The sequence below is a fragment of the Diceros bicornis genome, chromosome 1 (genome assembly GCF_020826845.1).
Source record: "Diceros bicornis minor isolate mBicDic1 chromosome 1, mDicBic1.mat.cur, whole genome shotgun sequence".
In the NCBI taxonomy this organism is placed as follows: domain Eukaryota; kingdom Metazoa; phylum Chordata; class Mammalia; order Perissodactyla; family Rhinocerotidae; genus Diceros; species Diceros bicornis.
Window position 1 is genome coordinate 53,933,676 of NC_080740.1, and position 26,190 is coordinate 53,959,865.

The 26,190-nt window shown below is 41.5% G+C and overlaps 1 protein-coding gene and 1 pseudogene across 2 annotated transcripts in view; one reads left to right on the top strand and one right to left on the bottom strand.

Moving 5' to 3' along the window:
• Positions 1–26,190, top strand: part of PCBD2 (pterin-4 alpha-carbinolamine dehydratase 2) — a 44,518-nt gene that overhangs the window by 1,940 nt on the left and 16,388 nt on the right. Inside the window, exon 2 of one of the 2 annotated variants that reach the window (XM_058540629.1) lies at positions 1,518–1,649. In XM_058540629.1, the coding sequence (XP_058396612.1) occupies positions 1,518–1,649 (132 nt within the window). Of the gene's footprint in view, positions 1–1,517; positions 1,650–26,190 lie in introns of those variants that run through there. The other variant, XM_058540637.1, reaches the window with a different exon arrangement.
• On the bottom strand, positions 12,450–12,842 carry LOC131405637 (small ribosomal subunit protein uS8-like; annotated as a pseudogene).

A 26,190-nucleotide genomic window follows, 5' to 3' on the forward strand; every position in this document is an offset into this window, starting at 1 on the left:
ATTGTCATTTTTCTCTTTTCTTAGTTGTGGGGAAGGGTAGCTGACCTAGCAAGGAAGAGAAACGAGAAAATTGGTTCATTATCATCTTTTTTTCCTCTTCATAGAATAAGTTGTCTTAAAGTAAGCTTGCTTACTTTGTGCTCTTAATTACATTGATGTTAGTGATACAAAGTTTTAGGATTTCTGAAGTGGGAATGAGTTGTGGTTTCATGGCAGAGGATTCAGCTCAGCCCCCGCTGGCCCTTTGATGAGAAGCCCTCAGGTTAGTTTATTCTCTGGGTGACAGTCCCTCTCTCACCTGAGCTTACAGTATCCTGCAAGTAAGGACGGCAGCAGGTATTGGTTGGCATTTATGCTGCAATGAGAACGAAGTTGTTCTGACTTTTACTAGAGTGTCCTTCTCTCTCTGACCGTGATGTTTAGAGTTCTTTCAGGTCAAAAACAAATAGTACAGGGGGCCGGCCCAGTGCGCAAGCGGTTAAGTGCGCGCGCTCCGCTGCGGCGGCCCAGGGTTCGCTGGTTCGGATCCCGGGAGCGCACCGACTTACCGCTTGTCAAGCCACGCTGTGGCGGCGTCCCATGTAGAGTGGAGGAAGATGGGCACGGATGTTAGCCCAGGGCCAATCTTCCTCAGCAAAAGAAGAAAAGAGGAGGATTGGCAGATGTTAGCACAGGGCTGATCTTCCTCACACACACACACACAAAAAAACACAAATAGCATGGGAAGTGTGGGCCTGTTAACCAACAGAACTCTGGATTTGTGAATTTCATCACCAGAGTGAGTAGGAACAAGGTGCACAGTGCACACAAGTGCTCTGGCCACACTGTGGAGGGAGTTTGTCTTACTGGTACTCTGATAAAACTCACTCCACTAAGGCAGGGGCTTTTTACCTGTAGTCCAGCGAGTCTGTGGACCCCCCAGAAGTTATTATAAAAAATCCTACGTAAATTCCCTTCTGGGGCCTATTTTTCATCAGATCTGAAAGGAAATAGTGAACCCAGATAGTTAAGACTCTTGTGAGTAAGCAGTGAAGGCCACTAAGGTAGTGTAGGACCATCCAAAGAGCAGTACACCGGGAGTTTAGAGCCCTGAGTTCTAATCCTGGTCCTGCCAGTGGACTTGCAGGGTTTCCTTGGGTGGCTGTGTTTACCTCAGTTTCTGAAGTCCTGGAATGCTGGCCATTGGTGATGGTCATTGGTAAGATGGCCAGTGGTAATGGTTGATCTCAGTTGTATGTGTAATAAACCAGAGAAGGTGATTGTGAAGTTTGAGGCAGCAGTAAGGGTTGGTGAGACAACATACCATGGAGGCAGCTTATTTTGTACAGAGCTAGCCTTGTTTTGGTCTTTTTTTTTCCCGAGAACTTTGTATTTTGAGAACAAAGGAACCAAAGATGGTTAGAAATTGTTGCCCCTTAAGATTTTTCTCTACATCTATCTCTACATCAGGTAAAGAACTATACATTTATTTGAGTTTAACTGAATCTCTCCAGCTCACAAATATGTTCTTTTCATAGTCAGCAGATGCTCACCGGTTGACAGCAGAAGAGAGGAACCAAGTTATACTTGATCTTAAAGCAGCAGGATGGTCGGAATTAAGTGAGAGAGATGCCATCTGCAAAGAGTTCACCTTCAAAAACTTTAATCAGGTAATTATTACATATTATTGCTAATGCCGTGATCTATTTTTGTCACCTTAGGCTGTAACTCTTTCTAATACTACTGGTTGTCTGGTCACATGTGGATCCAGGATCCAAACCCTCTCTTCCTGAGGAATTCAATGATAGTTACTCCATCCTTGTTGACAGGTGCTACTGCCCAGCTGGGTGATTTCTCAGCTCGGGGGAAGGGGTGGTTTGTGTCATTTGGAAAATCAAATTCTGAAACCACTCTTGCTTTGATTTTAGTTTCCTTTCAAATTTTAAATAACATTCAAAGAGAGAGTGAGCTTTTTGTGTTTTATCAGAAGGGGGCATGAATAAAAAGGGTTGAGAAACATCCACCTGCTTGACTGATTTCCCTTACTTTTCTTAGATGGTTGTCAAGTTTTCTTTCTCCCTGTAGTTGTATTTCTATCTCCAAATCATCTCCCAAGCTGCACCCTCTTCTCTGATTGGCTCATTTCCCCAAGCCCAATAGCCAGCCCTGGAAGCTTTTCTTAAAAGCTGGCCTGCCCCTTGGAAACTCAGCCTTAGCAAGGTAGCTGATCCTTTAGAGCCCCACCCTGTTTAGAGAGTCATCTCCCATGACTTACCCTTCAGTTCTTACTCCATTGCATTTATATAAGGTCAGTGCTTTTGACTATTGCATGTTTGTTCAGTTAGTTTGGTAATCCTCTGGACAGATTTATTGTTTTTATTTATATTAGGTGTCAGCATCTAGAAGGCAGAGACCATGTTTGCTTAAATAACTCTCTATTGTACCTAACACAGTTCTGGGTACAAACAGGCATTTGATAAATGCAGACATTGATTACAGTGTTTGCTAGTTTCTGGAAGGGTGTGTGAGGACCAGATTTCCACCAGAGAAACTTTCGACATGTTTTCCTAGTAAATGCCATTGGCTCCACTGAGCGGCATGCCCTATTCTGCTCTCCATCCATCTGGCTGCCAGCCTTCTGCTGTGAGGCTCCAACTTCTGAGGAAACCTGGACCAAGCCGACTCCCTGTCCCTGCTGCCCCACATGCTTGACAGCTCTTGTCAGGGGCTTAGCACTCTGTGGCTGGTGGCAGGGAATCCCATTGGTACAGTAAGCTTGTGCATAAGCTCTAGGTAGCATTTTCCAAGCTTATTAAAATTCTTACATGTGTACAGCCTGACTTCTTTAAGCCTGGGCTAATTTATTGGGCTGGAACATGTGGCTTAAAGTACTTGAGTAGTGTTGCCTTAGGCTCTGCCCATGAGTCAGTCATTTAGCCCCACTCTAACCTTGTGCTTGGGGTGACTTGCGGAAATGGGAGGGAAAGGAAGCTGTACAGGGCACCCTTGATTAATTATAACATTATTCACTGGGACATTTAATTAACTTGACATTTTTTTTTTTTCTTTCACCCAGCTTTTAGGAGAAAGAGACAGGTGATAAGAAAATCAGCGGATATCAGGGAATGTATTCAGAGAACCAGCACTGAGATTATATCCTGGGGTCAGTTTTCCAGCCAGGCTCCTATGACTTCTGCCTGTACAATGGCCTGTGATGGCAACTGATGTCATGACAGCTGTCTGCCCATCATCCAGAGACCACCAGGAACATACCAATAGTTGAACAAGCTGGGCTTATTGTTTGTCGCAGCAAGTGAGAACGCACACCGTAGGGAACTGTGGGGCATCTCAGGAAGACAGTGTTAGAAGGATTTTTTATAGGATCTGGGCTTGTGTTAGTAATTTTGGAGAGTTTTTAAGGAATTAGGGCCTTGGTCTGGATTGGGTGCTGTCAGAAAATGAGTAATTCTATAATTCAGTATTTTAATAAATATTACCTATAGGGAGAAACAGACTAAAGTGAAGCCAAAGCTGAAATTGGTAAAGAAGCAATAATCGCCCATTAGCCAGGAGAGAAGGGTGTTTAGTATTTTATGTTTTGGACAATGTTCATGTTTTGTCTGTGTTTGGCTGTCATTACAAGTGGTCTTATTTTTATGTTAATCCATTATGGTCACAGAGTGGCCTTGTCTATTGTTTATGTCTAACACCAAGGCCCATGTGTGAGTGCCAGGCTAGCTCCTAGCAACACCAAGGCCTAGTTGGCAGTCCCAGGCCAGCTCCCAGGTGTCAGGGGCTACTTGTCTCTTTCTTACAACTGATATTTAGAGTGGTGACCCTCTGGCAGCGACAGAGCCTTACTTATCTTTCATTTAGGGCAGAAAGTCTGTTGTTTTTAATTGTAAAACAATAATATAAAACATTAAAATATGATAGTGTAAATAAAGAAAAATTTTCCCATTGTAACTACTTTCATCTTTTTGTTTCTATTCTTCTAGTCTTTCTCCATAGGTATAGTTTATTCACAATGTGGTGATTGTGCATGCAGTTAAATTTTTAAAAATTAATTTTTATTGTAAAAGTAATATTCATTAATTCAACAAATATTAAGCGTCTTTTCTGTGCCAGTTAGTATTCTAAGCTCATGTAGCTCCCCTTCTAGTGGTAAAGATAGACAATAAACAAATGAATAGATAATATAATTTCAGGTAGTGTTAAGTGCCATGAAGAAGAATAAAGTAGGATATTGGAATGGAGAGTGATGGAGGGGTGAGTGCACTGTTTAAGATGGATCGGTCTGGAAAGGCCTCACTGGGGAGGGGACTTCTGAGGCCTAAACAACGTGAAGGAGCTCAGCATGTGAAGACCCAAAGGGAGAACATTCCAGGAGGAGAGAACAGCAAGTACAAAATTCCTGGGCAGGAATGATCTTGGCATGATTGAGAAAGAGCCAGAAGGCCAATGTCCTGGAGTGGTCAGGAAGGAGATGAGACTGTAGAAGATGAGGCTGAAGAGAGGGAGGGACCAGAGCACTAGAGCTTTGTGGGCATGGTGAGGAGTTTGGATTTTGTTCTTTGAAGGAAAGCTATTGGAGGATTTCAAGCAGAGAAGTGTCATGATTTGGTTGATGTTCTAAAAAGATCACCCAGGCTGGTCTACTGTGAATCGATGGTAGGAGGGTAAGAGTGGAAGCAGGCAGATTGTGTAGGATGCTGTTGGAGTAGGCTAGTCCAGAGATTATGGGAGACTATGGAAGTAGCAGTAGAGTGGAGAGAAACGTAGGATTCCTTATATATTTTGAAGATAAAACAGTCAAGACTTGCTGTTAGATTGGGTGTGGGGGAAGGGGAAGGTCAAAGATGATCCCAAGGTTTTGGTTCAAGCTATAGGGTGAAGGGTGTTACCATTGGTGTCATTTACTGAGCTGGGGAAGATGGGGTGGAGGGTGGGGTAGGGAATTAAGAATCCTGTTTTGGACATGTCAAGTTTGAGATACTTATTAGTCACTCAAGTGGTGATACCAGGTCAGCAGTTGGATATGTGAGGTTGGAGCTCAGCTGGAGATATCAGTTTGAGAGTTGTCAGAGGGGATAATTGTGAGAGCACAGTCTGGATCGTCAAGAGAGTGCAGGATAGAATGGACAGATGGAGGCGTGGTATGTCCATTGTAATAGGAAAGAAGGTCAAGTATATGCATACAGATGCAGGGAGGTAGCTACATTTGTCCTGGGAAGAGTAGATAATTCTCTTCTGATTGCTTCTATTGTTTTAGTGAAGTCATCAATTGAGGAAGAGTGGAGATGGAGGGAGGAATGTTGGAGATCTGGAAAGAGAGGAAAAGGAGTGGAATAGTCATCTTGGAGACGGGGACTGAGACAGTGAACTAACCAGAGAACGTGGCCGGTTGCTGAGCCGTTCTCAGTGTCACTGGAGATTTATGGTCAAACATTTGAAGTGAGGATTTTGTGTGTTTTGTCCAGCTGTGTCCAGCTCCTTGGGCACAGGCTTGAAGTAGCTGCAGAGTTGGGCTTAACAAGGGCTGAACTTTTGCCAGATGAGTGCAGTGGAGGAACAGAGGGGCAAGGGAAATAAGGTGCGCAAGGGAGGGATTAAAACATTGGACCATGGAGTGTAAGCTGGTGAGGAGGGAAGTGCAGCTGTGATGTGGGAGATGGAGAATGAAGAGGTGGGAGTGTCAGTTAATATAAACTTTTGGAGAGCAATTGAGCAGTGTCTGTCAACTTTTAAAATGCACATACCCGTGGTCCTAATCTAGAAATTTATCTTCTAGATATAGTCCTGAATGTATGCAAAATGGATTTGTGAAGCTGTCCAGGATAGCCCTTTGGGGCTGCAGTTTTTATTGTGAGCAGGCATTTGCAGGTGTGCGTGCACACCTTGGTAAGACCTCGCTGCAACCCTGCCCTTAGCGGGAGTTAGGGAGACCCTCTGAGCTCCGTGTGCTCCTGGCAGTGGCAGTGCCTCTCCTGGCCTCAACTCTACAAACTGGAGGGAGCCATCGTCAGAACTGGTACCCTCTCTCCCTTAAACGAGTTCATCCCACGCTGGGTGTTAGTATATATTTTTTTCAATCTTTGATGAACATGTAGGTAAAAAATATATTCTGTTTTGTTCGCTCAACAGGTATGAACATTCTTCAATTCTTTACATAGTCTTTTCATTTTACTTAAATCATCAGGAGTAAGATTACACTTGGTTTGCTGTTACAGATTTTAAATGGTTTGCTTATGTAGAGTGTGTGAAATAGTATCACAAGTTTGCTTTAGAGTTCATTTCTTTTATTACTATAGAAAGTGAACCATACATTTTAGAAACATTTTCAGTGACCCTGGATGAAAAACCTATTTCTCAAAGCTTTGGTTATTTAGGTTTTACTATAATAATAAATAGCCAGCAAAATACATTTGAAATTTTTTTTCTCTTAGAGGTTTTATTCCAAGATATGGTTAGTTCCAAATAGTCCACATTTATTTGATAGCTCAGATGGGTGCTAATACTTAGAGATTATAAATGTGAGAATTCCCAAGGGATTCTAATAGCGCAGGTGGATGATGTGGCCATAGGTTTTGGTTGCTGTTAGTCCGCTGTCTCTCCTTGGTGGTGGATTGCACTGACCTGCAGTGCACTGTGCGTTGGTGGGCGGTGCGATGGTGACGGTGAGACACTGTGAGCAATCAGAGCAGGCGGTGCCAGGACACGAGGCAGGAAGTTTCCACACTGGGAGTGCTCGGACTCAGGCAGGGTTGGGTTGGCATTTGTAAAGGAGTTTTCCTTTTTTTCTGTTCATGTAGACATAAGGAGGGAGAGGTCTCTAAGGGACATATAAACTTAGGTGTTTGGCAGCTGCAGAGTGATTGCATTGAAAGAACAAAATGTCAGAAATGTGGGTGTGAGCGTTCTATAAAGATAAATTTTGTTATGTGTTGTCATGTATGGGGACAAGTGGGAAGCTTACAAAATCAGAGGAAAGTTTTAGCTTTGGAAGTAGGTGTAGAATCTAGGTGAAGCTTTGGAACCCAGGAAACAGCTACTCCAGATGCCAGCAGGTGGAGCCCCGCAGGGCAGGAGCCCAGACTGGCCAGGCAGCAACACATCCTCCTGGGAAGGCTGTCCTATTCTCTCACTCCTGGATATGGACCACCCTCGTTCAGCATGGAAACAAACTTAGTACCAGGAATAAGTAAGCAGTGGTAGCGGGGCACCTGCCTTGGTTTGGTACCTTTTGGGTGAATGAAGAATTCCGGGTAGAGGATGTAAGGAATTTCCAACTGGTAATGGAGAGCACTTTTGAGTCAGGAGAAAGGGACTGAGCTTTGTGAGTAATAACTATAATTCCCTGATTCCTGGAGGAGCTGCTATCCTTGTCTATGCTTTTTTAGGTGGGCCTGCCAGGCAGGGCATTCAGTTTTGTTAGATTGAATCATTCATATAAACTGGCTGATATTCAGCCAGTTTTGACCTACAGAAGTGGCAGTTTTACATGATTCAGTCTAATAGCTTGTCAAAATGTAGTATCTCTTGCAGGGCAAGGTACAAGCTTTATTTTTTCTATATCTTGCTCATCACATTTTGGTTGCTGTAACTGCTGCCATTAAAAGATTTCTGGAGTGGGAGTAGGGAGTGGGGAGGGAGCTTCTGAATGGCCTAGGCCATGCTGGTGACGGTGGTGGCGGTGGGGTTCTGTGCATCCAGCAGCAGTAGCACCATACGTGAGTGAGTTCGGGATTTGTGAAATGTTTTTCTTCCTGTGCCCGGAGCTCCTGTTGTAGAACAGTTGAAAGTTACTGTTGCTTACTTACTTTATAAAAATGTTTTATTGAGGAATTTGATAATAGGCTTGTGGTTAACATTTTGAAACACTTAGTGAAGTCAAAGTCTTGATACTAGAAGAAAGACAACTGTTAATGAAAATCTTAACAGTCCTCTGTGGGACATCGGTCTCAGCAGCTGTTATTGTGAACGAATCAGGTCGGGTTTTATTGTTCATTGCTATGCACCAAAATTTGGTGCACATCAAAGTTATGAGTCAGTAATGCAATAATATAAATGTCACATCTGACCACTCTTGCAAGCGGATACTCACTCTGCCTGTTGAGGATAGAGAAGCAGTCCCAGAGAGGATGTTCCCAAGGCTTAGGCTAATGTATGTGTGTCTGGGAACCAGGTAAAGTGAAAACTAGTTTCGTTGTCACACACAGTAGCTTGCGCTTAACACGTGCCCACTGATGGGCTTTGTAACCACAAGGCAACTAGAAACCTGAGAAAGTGTCCATAGTTGTCAATGGAATGGATAGTAGAGACACATTTTAGCCAACTGTACCTAAAATTTGAGAAGCTAATAAAAATATCTGTGTGATGTATTCATGTTGGTGTTCACCTTCGAGTTATTCTGGAGTTCCAGGGGGCCCTGGGCAGGACCCTGCTGATGTTGTCAGCTGATAGCTGGGACATCAGTGTTGGTGTACACCAGGGTAGGGAAATTAGAGCCTAAAATGTTATCATTTGGAGTCTTGCTTGTGCTGTTTATGTCATACAATACGTTTAGACCTGATGTGTATTTGTAAAAACACATGCAATAGATAGACAAGGGGAAATGTAAAACAGGTGTCAAAATGCAAATGTGACTCCACACTGCAGTGTGAAAGTGCTGTGGTCATTACACCGTCCTTTAATAAAAATGGACTTTTAACTGCACCGTTTCTTCTTAGTCGGATAGTAAATCTTCTGTTTACAGAACTTAGCCTGAGTATTTTGTAAAAGTCAAACAGCCAAGAAATATAATTTCCTCAACAGTCTTTGTCTTGCCCTTATACAGATGGCGTAAAATCAGGTGTGTAAAAAATAAAAAGCAGTTTGAGCTGACGTGAAAGGTATTTCAGATTTATGCTTTGCAGATGATATTGGTATGATTAATGCATTCATTGCTTTTTTTTATTGCTTTTCACAGATAATGTACATGATGCATGGAAACTGTTGCGGGTTTAAATCTTTGCCAGGTTTAGACTGTGAATATCAACAGATGTTATCATATAAGTACTATAATCATTATAAAATAAAAAATTTGTCATGAAATGCATTGACATAAATTTCATTTATGTAAATTGCTTTCATTAGTATAAAACCTTAGTGTAGCTGTTAGGGTTTGTGAAGCACTTTAGATGAGATTAACTTGGTATAATGTGGTCACAAATGGGTTGCTTTAAATTTGACAAGAAAATAACACTCAAAAGTTAGGAAATTACTGAGGCATTTGTTTTCGGCCTGCATTGCTGGTACCGCTTAAATAGGTTGAATATGAATTAATAGCAGTGGACTGCTGGCTCAATAATTACAGAAAATAATTTAAAAGAGACCTTAAATAATAACTTAAAAGTATTTTAGTCTTGCTCTTTTCTGTTCTATTTCTGTTTTTCTTTGGTATGCCAGCCCATTGCTTCAACACAGCCATTATCAATAGTGTTCAGGTTTGCATAGCAAGAGTTTTGTCAATAGAGTTTTGATGCATTAGGGCCGTGACCTATAAACTTGCATTCAGCCGTTTCAAAATATGGATATTGGGTGCCTGATGGAGCAGCCTTATCAGCTAGTCAACTGTTCTTAGCAGCAAATACAATGCTGCACTCATGTTTCTGTAGCCGGCTGGTGACCAGTTGCCCTCTGCCTTCAGGAGGGACTCGGCCCACCAGTGTGGAAAGGTGGGTGAGGGTCTTCTTCCCTGGCTCTGAGCTCTTTGTGTTCTGTTCTTTTTTCTACATTCTTTTAAACAAAACAAAGCAGTACTTCCTCTCCCCTGTTTTGCAGATGACCATCATATTGCCCTTCTGATCTAGGCTGGAATGAACCATTTTAACTAGTTCACTGAATTTTATAGAAGGACACTGAACCAGACTGAGATCATGGGATTGCTTGTGGTCACATGGGGTTATGTAACAGTTTGTGGGTGCCAGACTCATATCTCTGGTTCCTACAGCAACATTTTTAGATCCTAGTGTGATACAGAAAGGTGTTTTGTTTTTATTTTTGTTTTTTTCTAGGAGCTATCTTGTTTTCCAAGGACTACCTGTTGGATTACTTTTCTACCTTAAATGGATTTGACAATACTTCCCTGAGAAAGGGACTATGAACCAGCTAAAACAAACAAAGCTGTACTTGTTTAGTAGTAGCCCAGGTATCACTGTTGAGCAATCAGAGGTCATTTAATTGTATCATTAAAATCAATCATATCAAAACAGCAGACGCTGCTAATGAATCTGTTTGCACCTGTGCTCTCAGCCAGCAAGGTAGAATTTTGGCCTTCTACCATATCATTCATCAAACTGACTTCAAATGCCCTGTCCTCGCCTTGCAGCCCTGGCTGTGGACATGCCCCAGGCACCTGGAGCAGACCCATTTGGGGCTGGGCTGGGAGCCACATGGTCTCCCCAGTGAAAGCCAGAGAGCCTAGCTCTTTTGGGGTCGGTGAGCACAGTGAAGTCCTTGGGCTGGCAACTCCTGAGAGGCTAGCACTGCTCTGGGCCCAAGGAAGAAGAAAGATGCAAAAGCAGTACATGATTCTGTTTCTGCCCAGAAGAGTGCCCAGTTTTGTTGGGGGGTTGGGGGTGCACATCTGAATTGTACAAGATAGTTGATTTTTAATTTTTTTGGTGAGGAAGATCAGCCCTGAGCTAACATCCAATGCCAATCCTCCTCTTTTTGCCAAGGAAGACTGGCCCTGGGCTAACATCCGTGCCCATCTTCCTCTACTTTATATGGGATGCCACCACAGCATGGCTTGACAAATGGTGCGTCGGTGTGCGCCTGGGATCCGAACCTGCAAACCCTGGGCTGCTGAAGTGGAGCGCGTGCTTAACCCCTGCGCCACCGGGCCGGCCCCAATAGTTGATTTTTTAAATTGCCATGTTAATTAGGCACTAAAATGTGAACTACTAATAAACCAAAGGAGGTGTACTCCAGGATGGCTGCCTGGAGAAGGGGGTTTTGAGTTGATCTTCAAAGATCTGATAGGTGTTTTTGAGGGAAGAAGCTAAGGTAGGGGTCAGCAGGTGGCATAGGTCAAGGACAAGGTGAAAGAGGGCACATCTTATTTGTAATGTGTTGGGGAAATGAGGGCCCTAAGGTGGTTTCAGTGAGCTGGGCTAAAGATTGGCAGGGAGGGTCCTTGTGGTGCTCTCTCCCCTGAGTTTAGCATTGCCAAAGGTTTAGAGGATCTGAAAGCAAACTCTTGTCTGTCTCCTCCAACTTGCTTGTTTCTCTCAGCAGTACCACCATCCTCTCAAGCACTCAGATCTGAAACTGAAGAATTATTTTGGTGATCAGTCACCAAGAGCTGGTCAGTCTTCCTTTAGGGTCTTTCACCAAGACTGTGCTTCTGGGCTGGATGCACCTTCCCTCCCCCTGGAGTTCCTGTAGGAGCTTCCTGCAGCCTTTTACCTCTAGGCCCTCTCTGCCTTCATTGGCCTGTGTGCGCTTTGTTGGGACCGAGTTGGTCTCTGCTCAGAAAATCCCAGTTCCTTCCTATTATATCTTACAAGACATCATCTTCTTAGAGGTTTTCAAAGCTGCCCACAGTCCGGCCCTAATCCTACCTCTCATTACTTCTCTGTAAGAGACCTCTTTGCTCTATTAGAGATTAGAACTGTAAGATACCCAAGAAGTCACCTAGTCACCCCCCTCACTGAAGAAGTGGGGAAACCGAGGCTCAGGGGGAGCACAAAATATTAGTGGCAATGCTGGAACTGGAGCCAAGACTCCTAGCATCTCGTTTCAGTGCTTTCCTACCTTTATTCAAGCTGTTCTTCCCCCTCCTATGCTCCATCCCGCCTATCCTACCCCCATTTGGTCCATATCCCACTCACTTCTGGAAAGTTTTTCCTGACTCTTATACACTCAACACTAATAAACAATTGCTGCGTACTTACTGTAGGCTAGGCATGGTGCTAGACGCTGGGGGTGCAGTGGCGAGCAAAGCAGATATTTTCATGGAGCTTACAGTATAGTAGGGGAGGGAGTGCATAAACAAAACAATGAATATGTAATTGCAAATTGTGATAAGTGCCATGAAGGAAAATCCTAATAGCTAATGCTTAATGAACACTGAAACTTAGGGCCAGGCACTATATTGTAAGGACTTTACATGTATGTATTCATTTAATCCTCACAAAACTCTGTGAAGTAGAGAATATTTTCCTCATTTTACAGATGAGCAAACTGGGGTTTAGATGAAGTGACTTGCCCAAGGCCCCACAGTTAGTACGCAGTGGAGTCAGGTTTCCCCAGGTAATCCCTGCCATTTGCCAGCATGGGTACTGCCTCTCCAACAGAATAGAGTGTTGTGAGAGAGAATAATGGGAAGACCAAATTCAGTTTGAGGACAGCCATCAGGGAAGGCCTCTCTAAGGAACCCATAAGCTGATGCATTTTCTTTGTCCACTGAGGCATTTTATTTGGACATATTTATTACATACCTAGGAAAAGAATCCCAGGGTTTTCCCCTCTGTGTTTTCATCCTGCTTGTGATCCATGATGCCAGCTGAGGTTGTCAGTACAATGAAACCAAGGAAATGCGGGGCGTGGGTTATTCTGCTATTTTTCTAGATCTTTGAGTTGCACATCAAATCTGGGGCTGATCGCCCCAGCTTGTTTAACCTACCCATGAAGTTCACAACAATTTTCCCAGCTCTGTGATCATCAATGATTTCAAATTCGTCAATGTAACCATGCTTCATCATCACAGTTGGAAACTGGACGATGACTTTGGAGCACAATCTAATAAGAATCTGGCATTTGCCTCTCTTTTCCCCATTGCTGATGCTTTTGAGAATACCAGCCAGGACATGCATGTGCGCTATTACAGCGGCACAAAAAGATGGCGAGAAGGGGACAGCAGAGGAGAGCACACGGTGTTACGGGAAGCGAGGGGCTATCGCGAGACTTTCTAAGGCTCAACCAGGGGCCAAAAAAAAAAAAAAAAAGACTGCCCCGTGGAAGGAGGTGGGTGAAGAGCCAATGCGTTTTCTTAAAAAGACCAATCAGAGGACTTAGAGGATGGAGTGGAAGCTGGAGGGGGGCAAAAGTCAGAGGGGGAGAATAGTAAGGAGGCTGTTGTGTTCATCCGGGTGAGACATCATCACTAGGGTGGACACAGCAGGAGATTATGGACTGGGGCAGTGATAGGGGGTAAGCAGAGAGGTAGACAGGTTAGAGCTGTATTTAGGAGTTTGCATGAGCAGAAACCTGTGGTACCACACATAACACTTATAGAAAATGCAAATATAAAGAAAAAAACCCAGTTTCTGTAACTAAGGAGGAGTGGTGATGGGTGGTGAGGAAGAAGAACAGGGGTTGTTTAAGATTGACTCTCAGATTTAGGACCTGAGGACCTGGGTGGTGGAAAGTGACATTTACTGAGCTGGGGAAGTGTGAGAGAGGAACAGGACTGGGATGCAGGGATCAGGATTTCTGGTTTGGACATTAAGTGTGAGTTGCTGTGAGACATCCAAATGTCAACTTCAAGAAGGTAGTTTTATGTCCAACTTAGGAACTCGGAGTAGAGGTCTGGGTTGTAGATAAAAGGAGAGTCATAGGTGTGTATGGAAAAAAGCCAAGGTAATAGATGAGATTAGTCAGGCAGGAATTGTAGTGTGAGAAGAGAAGAGGGCTTAGAACTCAGTCTACTTTGGGATTGGATGGAAGACTGAGAAAGACTTGTTAGTGAAATAGGAAGAAAATCAGGCCAGTGTTGTATCACAGAATCCAAAAGAAGATGGGGTTTTAAAAAGGAGGGACGAATCAATTCTGCTGAGACTCCAAGTAAGATGAGTACCAAAAGATGACCACTGGATTAAGCAGCATGGAGGTCATCAATGATCATAGCAAGGATGGTTTGAGTGAGGTGAGGGTGCAGGCCAGCCTGGAGAGGCAGTGGAGCTCATGTGCCTTATACAGATCCTTGTAGCCACAGACATTAGTCTCTTGTCTGTTCTTTCTGTTTAGAATTCAGCCCTTGGGTTATCTTATTTGCAGTGTTCTTTCAGCCTAGTTTTGATATTTAACCTGTGAACATTAGAGCTAGAAGGGCTGTGGCACCCGAGCCCTAGGGATGAAGTGGTTTGCCCAAGTTAACAATGAACCAGTGACAGAATTAGGATGTGACTAAGTGCAGCTTAGATCATGCAACAGAGAAATACAACTACCTTTGTCTCTCTCCATCTAAGATATAAGCACCTTGAGGGCAGAGACTGGATTTGTGCTTGTGTACATCTCCCATAGTACCCAGCCCAGTGTTACGTGGGTATATTTTGTATACATTAAGTCCCTTGATTGAGTTCACCATAGGTGATCGTAGTCAGTGCCGTTAGCCCCAGGGGAACATAATGTTTTTCATCTTCTTGTCTCCTACAGGTTATTACCTAAAACCCTTTCTCACCAGGGACTTTTCTTCTCCCTCATTTCCTTATTCTTAGACACGGATGGTTCCTAAGGGTGACCTGCTTATTTGGCTGCTAAGTTGTGATGTGTGATGGAATGATCTGAGTGCCATGGTGCACTTCCCAGAAGAACAGCATTGATGATGCCTTTGTTCTGCAGGCAGTTTTGGAGTACCAGAGAAGGAGATGGGCCACTTGTGGCACCTCTAGTAAATTGCCCCCAATAACGCGAGACTGAGGTTGGCACTTACTCAGTATTTTGGCTGCACAGCTTCAGCCACCCACAGCCAGTCTTTTGTGAATTTTGGTGTTCTGAGGGCCCATGGTAGAGTCTTCCAAAACTCCACAAAGTATCACACTGGGAGACTGCTACGGGACTGTTTACCTGCTATTGATTAGGCACTCATTTCTGTTTTAAGACAGTTCTAATAATTGCAGATCCTTTTTTTTCCTTTCCTTTTCTGGGACCACTGGTTCAGCACTCTTTGCTGATTTTTTTTGTAATCATTACATTCTAGATAGAGAGGTTTAACAATCTATTGGATACATGTTGTAGGAATTATTTTTAGAAATTTTGATGTAAAAATGTTGCTTTAAGATCATTCTGTATACAGGTAACTCTTAAAGTTGCATTATTTACCTGAAATGCAGCCAAATCAGTTTTTTTTTTTTTTAAGATCCTGATGTAATTGGCATTGGGATTTTTTTTTTTTTTTTTTTGTGAGGAAGATCAGCACTGAGCTAACATCCATGCCAATCCTCCTCTTTTTTTGCTGAGGAAGACCGGCTCTGAGCTAACATCCATTGCCCATCCTCCTCCTTTTTTTTCCCCTTTTTCTCCTCAAAGCCCCAGCAGATAGTTGTATGCCACAGTTGCACATCCTGCCAGTTGCTGTATGTGGGACGCGGCCTCAGCATGGCCAGAGAAGCGGTGCGTCAGCGCGCGCCTGGATCCGAACCCGGGCCGCCAGTAGCGGAGCGCGCGCACTTAACCGCCAAGCCATGGGGCAGGCCCCGGCATTGGGATTTTTAAAAACTTTTTAAAATTTTATTTATTTTTTTTGGTGAGGAAGTTTGGCCCTGAGTAACAGCTGTGCCCATCTTCCTCTATTTTTTGTATGTGGGATGCTGCCACAGCATGGCTTGGTGAGCAGTGTGTAGGTCTGTGCCCAGGATCTGAACCCATGAACCCCAGGCTGCTGAAGCAGAGCGTGCAAACTTAACCACTATGCCACTGGGCCGGCCCCCAAATCAGTTTTCTTTGTCATGGTTTGGAGAGTCACAAAGTATTTTATGAACTAATGAGTGTAATAGTGTCTACTAGGCGTTAGTAGCTCATTGTTAGGTGACCTGTGAAATAACATAGGTTGTTTCATTGAAGCTTCCCAGCAGCCTTGCAAGGTTAGGTGTTAGTAACCCAGTTTGCTAATGGTGGAAACAGGGAAGTTAAGGGACCTGCTCAAACTTACAGAGGAAGCAGGAGGCTGGCTGTCCTCCCAAGGCCAGGCTTCCTACCCTAGGGCTAAGCTCCTCTTCTTGAACCCAAGCCTATATTTTGAAGGGTTGTGGGATAATTCAGGATGCAGATTACAGTTCTGTTTAGGAATGTCCTAGACCTTTGAATGAACAACTCTGTTTAAAATTGAGTCTGTTTCTTTGTTCTGTTTAGGAAAAAATGTTTATTTTGGAGGGCTTAAAGGAGTCTACATGTTCTTTGCATATTTTGAAGAAAAGGGTAGCCAGCTACTGATAGGAATTTGACCTGTAAATTGCCAAATGGTTCCCCATGCCCTGCCCTGAAAGCATTAGTTTATAATACTTGATTGATCAGTTATTTGTCCTAGGTTGATTACAGATTGGAGGTCAACTTCTATTTGGAGGGGGAAGTTGCTTCCAGATAGAAGGTCTGCAAAGAGCAGCTAAAATCTTTACTTGGCAAATCAGAACTCTGCATAGAGAAGATCAACTTGTCCTGCGTTGAGAGACCCCAGGTTTCTGAGCCACTGACTATACAGCTGGAGATACGGATGTGTAGAAGAGAGGGCCATTGTAGTTCTGAATGTCTTCAAGTATGATTCTGTTATGTAAGCTTGGGAATGAGTCTCTTCCATCTTCCTATTTGTTTAAAACTGCAAGCTTTAAATAGAAGGGTTTAACGTTTAAGGATTACTCATACCCCACAGAGATCAGCCAGGCCTCTCACTCTTACGGGAATGATAGCACCATGTTAAATTTGTGTGGTAAGTTTAGGTTGTTAATAAATACAACATTTTTTTTCCTGATTGCATAATATATTTTATAATTTGGAAAACACAGAAAAGTACAAAGAAGAAAAATATACCTATAATCCTTCTCCCATTTAAAAAACAATATGTGCAAACGTGTATTTTGTATGTATGTACGTATGTATGTATGTATATATATTTGGAGTCATATTGTAGATGTTTTTTGCTCAGTTGCTTTTTTCACTTCATGTATGGTGAACATTTTTCCCTGTCAGTAGAATATTTTACTTCATGATTTTTAATGGTGGGATATATGTAGTACTGCATTGAACGGAAAGGCCATATTTAATTTGACTGATAACCTTTCTACAGTAACTAACCATCTCCACAGATGAGGCTTTGTGAGCCTACCTTTTCTCCATGTAAATGCTGTCGGTTGATCATAAAAGTATCAGGGAGTCATACAAGGTTCTTCTTGCTAAAGATACTTAGGATCTTGATGCCCACTGAGATCAGGCATAGATCCAGTTACTTTGTTTAAAAAAAGTAAATAGAAATCATCGCCTAGATTGAATTGATCTGTTGAAGCTAAAAAAGCAAGCCCTTCAAGTTACTTGAGAAGGCCAGAAGGAAAATGTTATGCCATAGGGCTTTGTAGCTACCATTCTCACAGCTTAGTGCAATGGTGAGGGAATATTTTCATAGAACTGTTTCTCTTTTGGAGATTTTTTCAGATAAAAAAAGCTTGTTTAATTCGGGAAGAGTTATTTCATAGGAAATTAAATCTTTGTAAATCCTCTATCACATTTCCACACTTGCCAGTTCTCTGGCAAATGACGGCTTTCAAATGGTTCAGGAAGGGTTTCTTAAAAGGAAACAATTTTATGTTTTATACATATCCATCTTTTTATTTTTGAATTGGGTAGGTAACAGAAACTTATGTTTTCTCTTTGTATTTGCCTGTGGGTGATAGTGCCAGTTCTCAGACTCAGAATGGTAATTACTTGTAGTGATTTTTTAAAAATTTCACCTGATGAGAATGTTTTCTTGGGCGTGATGAATGACTCCAAAGAACTTGAAAAACACAACCAGTGATGCTGGCCAGGCGCTGGAGGGTTGTTGCTGCTTAGAGATCAGTAATTGTTACATCTTGGTTTGGTATGCTTGGTGGTGTGTAATCATGTCATGTGCTTGGGAACCATGAAAGAATTTTCTTTTCAAGTCTTAGTGCATCATTTTTTCCGACATTGATCAAAGGTTGGAAAACTAGTATTATATACGTAGCCAGGGTATTCATAACTGTCTTACATTCTTAATCTTTTGGCTATTTGGTTGAAATATATCTACGCCTCTTAAATATTGAAAGCATAATATCCTTTAACCTACAACTGCAGAGTTAAAATGAATTTTATGTGAAATATTTAGTTGTGGACCACATCTTCAGCTTTTTATATGCCACAGTGGTCTTGTTTTTTTCCCTTCCATTGTCTGATAGTGAGGTCATTTTCAGTCCTCTGAGAAATTCTATTCCCAGCCAGATGCGGCTCATATATTAAAAGTAGCACCTGTGGCTAATATCACAGCAGCTTACCATAAATTTACATGGTAACTAGGATTATATCTGTCAAGACTGTTAAAAAACATCTAGATTTAATTTGATTTCCAGTATTGTAGAAGCTATCCAACATTTTGCTTCATAACTATATTTTAAAAGTTAAAAATCACTCCATTGTTAAGTTTTATAGCACTCCTAGTGCCCATTAAGTTGATTTGTTCAATGGAGGTCAGAGTAAAGCAACTTGCCTACATTAAGATCGGAAACCAACCCATTTGTGACAAATTTAGTCCTTTTGTGTGAATCTTCTCAACGTCTCTGCACTGATTGGATTCAGGTGTAGCTTATGTCAGTAGCATTTAACCTCAAAAGAATGAGCAATGTGATTGGGTTGTTGTAAATTATGGAGCATTTTGCCTTTGCTTGTTTAAACGTAGCTGTTGACTCTGCTGCCCGTGTCTGACTGCTTCACTGGATCTGCCTATAAATGAGTAGTTTGGTTTTAAAGACATCTTGGAAAATTGGGGAACGTGCCCTCGCCCCTTTCCCTCCTTTATGTGACCCTTCCTAAACTGTTTTATTCCCCTTTATCCTTTGAGTCATCTCCCACATGTTATGATTTGCACACCTGCAGTTATAAAATTATTTTTGAGTGTCATTATATCATATTGTTCACCAACTTTCCAGCATTTATGAATACAATAATGATTCATCGTAAATCAAAATAATTTACAAGTTACAGAGAATCTGCTCCTACAAATAAGAACTGAATGATTAACTTCTTTGATGTCCTCCCATTTGAACATGGGTCCTTAAAAAGAAACTGGTAACATATTTCTTTGTGTGTGAAAAATAACTCATGGTCCAGAACTGAATTAAAGTATAAGTTCAACCTTCTGGACATTTAGTATTTTAAGACATGTAAGCAAATATAAGCCAATTAAGAAATAAGCAGCATTTCTTTTGTAATCAGTAGATGTAATTGCCTTAGCAATAATCTTGCTCCTGAGTGAGAGAATCATAAGTGTGAGCACTGAGGGTGGGGCAGCATGCAGCGCCTCAGCACAGGATCCGTAACCCTGAGTGTGCATGTCCACTTTAAGTTGGAACTCAGTGTGGAGGTGCTTTCTGCTCTGTTCATCACCTTCTGGAGAGAAGTTCATAAGCTTCTTTGAGCCTGAGCCTCGCCAAGGAAGTGGAATGGTAGCCAAGAATTAATATGTTGAAAAGGTTGTGGTGATGGAAGAACTGATTAGGAGTGAGGCTAAAATTATATACATTTAGTGTGTTACCAGATGGAATTAATCACACAACAGTATAAGGAAATACTTTAATGACCAATATGGAGACTTAGAAATATTTTTTGTGAATTATGATGACATCAAGATCTTCTTTATTTGTGTACCTAGGATAAATGTAGCTCCTAGGGTAACTTAGGTGCGCTACTTGTGCATAGTGATTGCTGTTGCAGTTTCTACTCATACATCTGTGGGGAGGAGGGGTGAGAATATAAGATGGCTGTGGCCAGCACCAATCTCACACGGCTTTTCTTGATTGCTTCCTCCTCTATCTTCTTTACTTCTTACCAGGTCTTCATGGTTGACCTTTCTGCCCTCTCCCACCACACTCTACGCTCCTTGAGGGGCAGGGACTGTGTCCCAGCGCCTAGAGCCCTGGAGGGTGCTTGGTACAGAGCAGCAGATTGGTATAAATGTTTATATCTCATACTTTCAGGGGGCAGACTGTTGGGAAGATTCCAAATCTTCCAAATCTTTAAAGATTTCAGATCCTGTATGGAAAGCAAAAACATAAATTGGTAACTTGTTTTGCTGACCGCGATTCTTTTTCTCCTTAGTCTTCCATTGCGTGGTTAGTAGCACATGTGTGATTTTGTTTCTAAAGGTGTCAGTTGACCTGAAGGGGGTAGGGATCATGAGATTGCTGGCAGTGAGGCTGCCTTTGCCATCTAGCCACCTTCAGGATCTCTGGATTTAGCCTACAAAGGGCCCAGGAGCTGCATCTGTCCAATGGCTGAAGATACAACCTTCGTAGGCCGATTTTGAGAATAGAAATAAAACTTATTTTAGAAGACCTGCTTATTTTCAGAGAGAAGTATTATTTTCCCTCAACTCAGAAATGAGTTAAATCCTAAAATAATCATTGAGGTGCACAGTGCCAGCTTTTATCACTCATTAATGCCATATTACTTTAAGTGGTACAGATACGGGAGAAATGGCTAATTTAAAGCCAAATGGACCAATTTTATAGCACTAAATATGTATAAAGCACTTTTGCATGCATTGCTTATAGGGCAATATTTAGCTTGGTTCTTTCATAAGTAACATCTCATGTTGAAAAATGAAAACTGGTATTAACTGCATTTTTATTTATAATTTTGTTTTAAGCCATAAAAATAGTATTGTATAACTGATTTTTCAGATTATAGTATATGAGTGAAATATATATTTCTTCTAATGAAATCTTTATTTGGCAAATTTTGGCTGTTATAATATAGTTGCTATTGGATGAGCAAACATTCATTTTTCGTGAAAAGTGTTTTCATTCATTATACCAACATTTATTTTTTAAATACATGTAACTTTCCCTTTACTAAATTATTAAAAATAAGTTTTATTTTAAAAATAAGAAACTTGGTTATAATGAGACTGTATTATAAATCTAATATTGTAATATTCTGGGGCTATAATTAAGAATGAGTTCTGCTAGTAAATGTTGGGAAGAGGCGACGAAGAAAGTTACAATACATTGCCTATTTACAAATTAACCATTACCTGCCAAAAGCACATCAGACCCACACAGCGGACATCCGCTAATCCAGTGGTTAGCCGTTCCGGGCTCTAATGCACACTGTTTTACACGTTAACGGTTTTGAAGTTCCAGGCCAAAGCTGACCTTTCACATGTGCTCCGTTCACAGTAGGAATCTCCACTCACTGCTTCCTGTCAGAATGGATTATGGTGACACAGCCCAGGGCTCACTTTGGCTGCAATTAAGTTTTTGATCAGAATTATTTCGTTCACAAACAATCACATTTGTTAAAATGTTACATCTGCCCTGAAAACCACTGGCAGCCTCTCAGTTTATCAGTGCGATGTGAATGTAGTTCTTCATTTGTTTTTAATAAAATGGCAAACCATCTTATATATGTTATTTAATTTTTTTTCTTTTGCTGGTTTCTGCCTTTCATTTTATTGGGTTTGGAAGGAAACTATGTCTTGAAATTAGTATGAATCTGCTCGTAGACTTTGGGAATTTGAATGGAATTGTCTTTGGTGCAGAACAAAATTACCCATTTGAGCCAAGACTCTAATATTATTCCCCAAAATTGTTAGTGGTGGTTCTGTTTCTCACACGAGGAAATGTTTTAGCTTTGTGAGTGTAGGGGTTCGAGGTTTTGATTCTTAGTCTGTAGTTCCCGTGGTCTCCATGCCTGCAATGCTGCTGCCTTTCAGTATTTATCATAGAGCACATCTCCGGATCCATCACTATTGCCATAGACTTTGGGTGCCAGAAGTGAAACTAGCAGTGGTGTTATTAGCCTTGCCTCTCATGGTTCTTTGACCAGCTTTTAAAAGTCATTTTCTCACTAAGAAGTGGCAGCAGCGATGTACTGAAGTTGCTTTGTCTCTCACTAACCATTCTGTGTCTGTAATGTGATGTGGGTATCAGAGGAACTTTTGAGTTTTATAGCTGATTTATACTCTCTGTTGAGTGTCATCACCCTTTTGTGAACCCTCCCACTTTGGAGAAAAGACTGTTTATGTGGTAGTTTTGTGTTTTGGGGGGGTACTTTGGGAGCACAGGATTAGAGGTTGGATTAGAGTTTGACTTAGAATGGAAATTAACCTTTGACTTAATTTTGTGTGAGTAGAGGCTGGGAATCTGGTGCTGAGGTAGTGCTGGGGAGAGGGGGAAGGAATAGAGTTAGGAGGTTGTGAAATTAGGAATACTTGAATGCTGTCTGAAATTCAAGATTAGGTTGAGAAATTTTAATTACTTTTTAAATATATATATTTAGAATGCTATTAAAGGAATTTATTACCAGCTTTTAAAAAATTGCATTAAAACCCAAACCATTTCCCATTTGTTTTGACGTAACTAAAGTCATTTATTACTACCTCATAAAATTACAAGTGGCAAAAGAGAGGTGTTGCACCAAAAAAATCTCTTTATTTAGCTATAATTTTTTAAGCTTTTTAATAAAGTAGGGCCTCCCTATCCTTCTAAAATCCAAAGGATTTATTTAAATGGAATGATATAAATACTGGCTATATTAATTTAACCTTCATTTTCTCTATTGTGAGGTTTGTGAGCAGATTTTTTTGAATTAAATTCATTATTATGAGTGTGTCTTTAGTCTTTTAAAAATATCATATTTGGAATATACCTGACCATATTTACTGTTTAAAGGAAATATATTGAAAGAAAACGCTGAATAGTATTAAATGTCTAGAGAAAACACCAATCTGGAACCTTCCAAAAATAGGCATACATAAATTTCTTTTAGCTGTCATTATTCAGTATTGCCCTGCCCTTGTAGAAAGTGGTACACAAACAGAAGGTGGCTAGATAGAATTTGTCACTTTATTGCAAGCTTATGTTAATGTAGTCATTGATTTTCTTATATTCAGATTTTGTTTTTTTGCGATTCTGTATCTGTAACCTGTTATGCCCGTGTAGTAAATGTGGGGCGTCTGCTGGGTTATAGGAGCCTTCATGATATTTGAAGGGGTTTTACTGAAATTTGAGGCAGTTAGGAGAAAGAGTGATGCAGAGTGCCCCAGTCTATGCAAAAAAACAGAGACCGCTAAAATCCTGTGCAACAACCACTGTCACAATCTCCAGGCCTAAAACCTTCAATGCATCTAAGGAAGGCAAAAGATGAAACACATGAGAAGGTTCAAAAGTGCTCTTTCTGAAAGGCTGAGACAGACATTTGTGACTTGGGGTCTGCTCTCACAATGTATGAAACTGAAAGATAAATTGGACACTTAACTACCTTAAAGTTTTACTGGAGCTTGTAAAAACACTTCTGAGGCCCCAAATAGGTCATTTATGCCAGACAGAGAACTCTAGATTTTTTTCCTAACTACCATGAAAAAAACAAACCTTCACTTCCTAAACAATATGATTGCTGGCTTAGGGAGACCCCAGTCTGTGCTATGAGAAGAATCTTTTTGTTTTTAATCACCAGGAAACATAGCACTTATCTCCTCATGCTGGTCATCAAGTCACATGGTGGGAGGAACCTGCCATCACTGGTCCACCCTCTTCCTCCACGTGAGGAAGCCAAGGCAGAGGCGGGGGGGTAGCTATCCAAGGTAAGAGTGGTAGGCTTGGACCCCAAGCACACTTTCCCTTCTCAGTCTTTCTGCATCACAGGAGTATTCAGACACTTTTCCATAACATTTTGCATGGGCCCGGAGAAACTTAAAGTGGAAGTAGAACACCTCTTTTGTAAAGAGAATGAATTCAGACTGAAAATTGTCAGGCATGCTTTTCTGAGCCTGGGGGATTTGGGCCGGGTAACTGCCGCAGTCCCTCCCAGTTCCAGCCCTGATGGTCTCATCAAGCATGGCTCTCTGGATTGTGCGTTTCATTCAGAACCATCCTCAGTTTATTTTGACCACTCCCCATGTCCAATCCCCATATTCACAGCTCATCATATTTTTTGTTTTATTATAACCCTGGATTTGCAACTAACTGGTCGTAATTCTCAAGGTTTCAATAAAGAATACATCTCAGAACACCAGGGTAGGCACGGCCCCCAAGTTTGCTCTGGGTGCTTGAGGGAGATTAGGCAGACCAGGAGGGTGATGGAGACTTTGACCTCATTATGAAACTACCAATATCATAATTTTGAAAACTTAAGATGCAGATCATTTCAGAGCAGTTCTCTGTTTTCTAAGCACTAAAGACAGAAATACATAAAGCTCTTTTATATCCTGACTCGTTGGCCTTCTCACAGCCCCTCAGGGGGACAAATAGGGGAGCGTATTGTCCAGCCCCTCCTGGACAAAGAGGAGAGCTGAGTGTGAAAGCTGGGTGGGGTGTCCACAGTCACACATGTGGCTGGAAGAGGTACTTGAGGATAGGAACTCAACTCCCAGAGAAGTCTACTCTGGGATCTTTCCACAGGACACACTGCCTGCCGTTGGAGGATTTGAGGACAACGTCCTTGCTGTTTCAAGTTTAGTGGGTGGAGTATTTGTTCTAACAGGTTCAATTGTCGTGGTTTTGGCACAGCAGACTGTTAATACCTGAACTAGTTGGTTGCTTTAATAGGTGCTCAGCTAAAGAGGACTTGATCATATTATCTCATGTTTTCACTGGGCGTTACAAAAAGGATTTAAGAAAAACACTTCTCATTTATCCCATAAACCCCTAATTATACAGTTGCTCTTCTAATTTTGCCCTTGAAACTCTGCAATGTGTATTGATAGAGAATTCAAAGAATCTTTTTGTTCAGAAAGTCTGGCTTAAAAAGATGTATTTGGTATACCTGTCTCTCTTCTACATGATTGAACCATTTACATGAAATAGTTTCTAAAAGAGAAAATTACCTATTCTCTGTGAGATTGTGCAGCTTCTAAAAATAGGTAAAGAAGACCAGGAGCCACATGGAAAATGAGTAGGATGTTTTATAAGAAGGTTCAGAATACACAATAAATGAGTATTATCATGACAGTTGTGGATAAAAGGGAACAGGGAAAAAATAAAAACAAAATATGTAATAGTTTTTTTCTTCTGTAATGCTTTATTTTTCTCTTGTAATTAAATTTTTAAAATAAAAACTACAGAAAACTTATTTTTGCTATAATTAGCTTTTAGGTAAAAGAAATAAATGGAAAAAGTTTAATGTGACATCAGGGATTTGTCCTAAACACACACATGGAGACTTTGGAGTTGGACATAACTGAATTCGAATCCCAGCCTCACTTTTCAGGAGGTGCGTGACTCTGGGCACGTGCCCTACCCTCTCGGAGCCTCAGTTCTCTCCTCTGAAATAGGAATGATCAACCTGTTCCTGGGGTTGTGTGAGTGCCTGGCCTGGAGTTATTTTGTAATGCCCGTTGTGTTCTCCCCTTTCTTTCTTTGTCAACAGAACTGAACAATGAGAATCAGTGGTATCTCAGGCCCTGAGATACACTAAGATCCATAGTCAGCAAGAATCAGTTATGTTCAGAAGGTATTACTTGATCAGAAAAGAGTCTACTCAGGTGTTTCCATGTAAATGATAAAATAATTTACAGTTGATGCTGAAATAATCAGAAAGTAATCAGAGATATCCTGTTCCTTGTGCCTGCTAGATGATGATGCTATTATTAGATAATATTCTTTTTTATCGAACATTGTTGTGTGTGTGAGAGCACTGTGCTATGCGATTGCTACACATCATCTCCTTGTACCCAGATGGGATTCTCAACCCAGCCAGGTCATGTAGCTTGCTCAAGGTCTGGGTCTAGAGCCCAGGTTTTGAATTCCTAGACTGATTCTCTTCCCATCTCATTGTACTGCTTCTGATATGGTAAATGTATTTCAAAAATGTTCTGTTCTTCTGCACTCAAAGTTTAAATAAATTAACTACAGTTTATCCATTCCTCTATTGATGGACATTTAGATTCTTTCTGATGTTATTACCGTCAGTTCTGTAACAAGCATTCTTGTGTCTCCTTGTGTACAGGTATGAGAGTTTCCTTAGGGTATGGATTTAAAAATAGAATTGCTGGGATAACCTTCTGGTATACAGATTAATAAAAAATGAAGATTCAGAAGTACGGCAAAGTCAGGGCTTGAGGATAGTCACGTTGTAACCCAGTGACAAGGCTCTTTGTCATCAGAGAATCTCTACGCATGCATGAGGCCATAGTAACCCATGGTGACCTAAGCCCCCGTGACTTCAGAGCTACGTGAGCTGATTTTGAAGTAGTTCTGGAAATCTGGGAAGGTGTACATAAAGTGC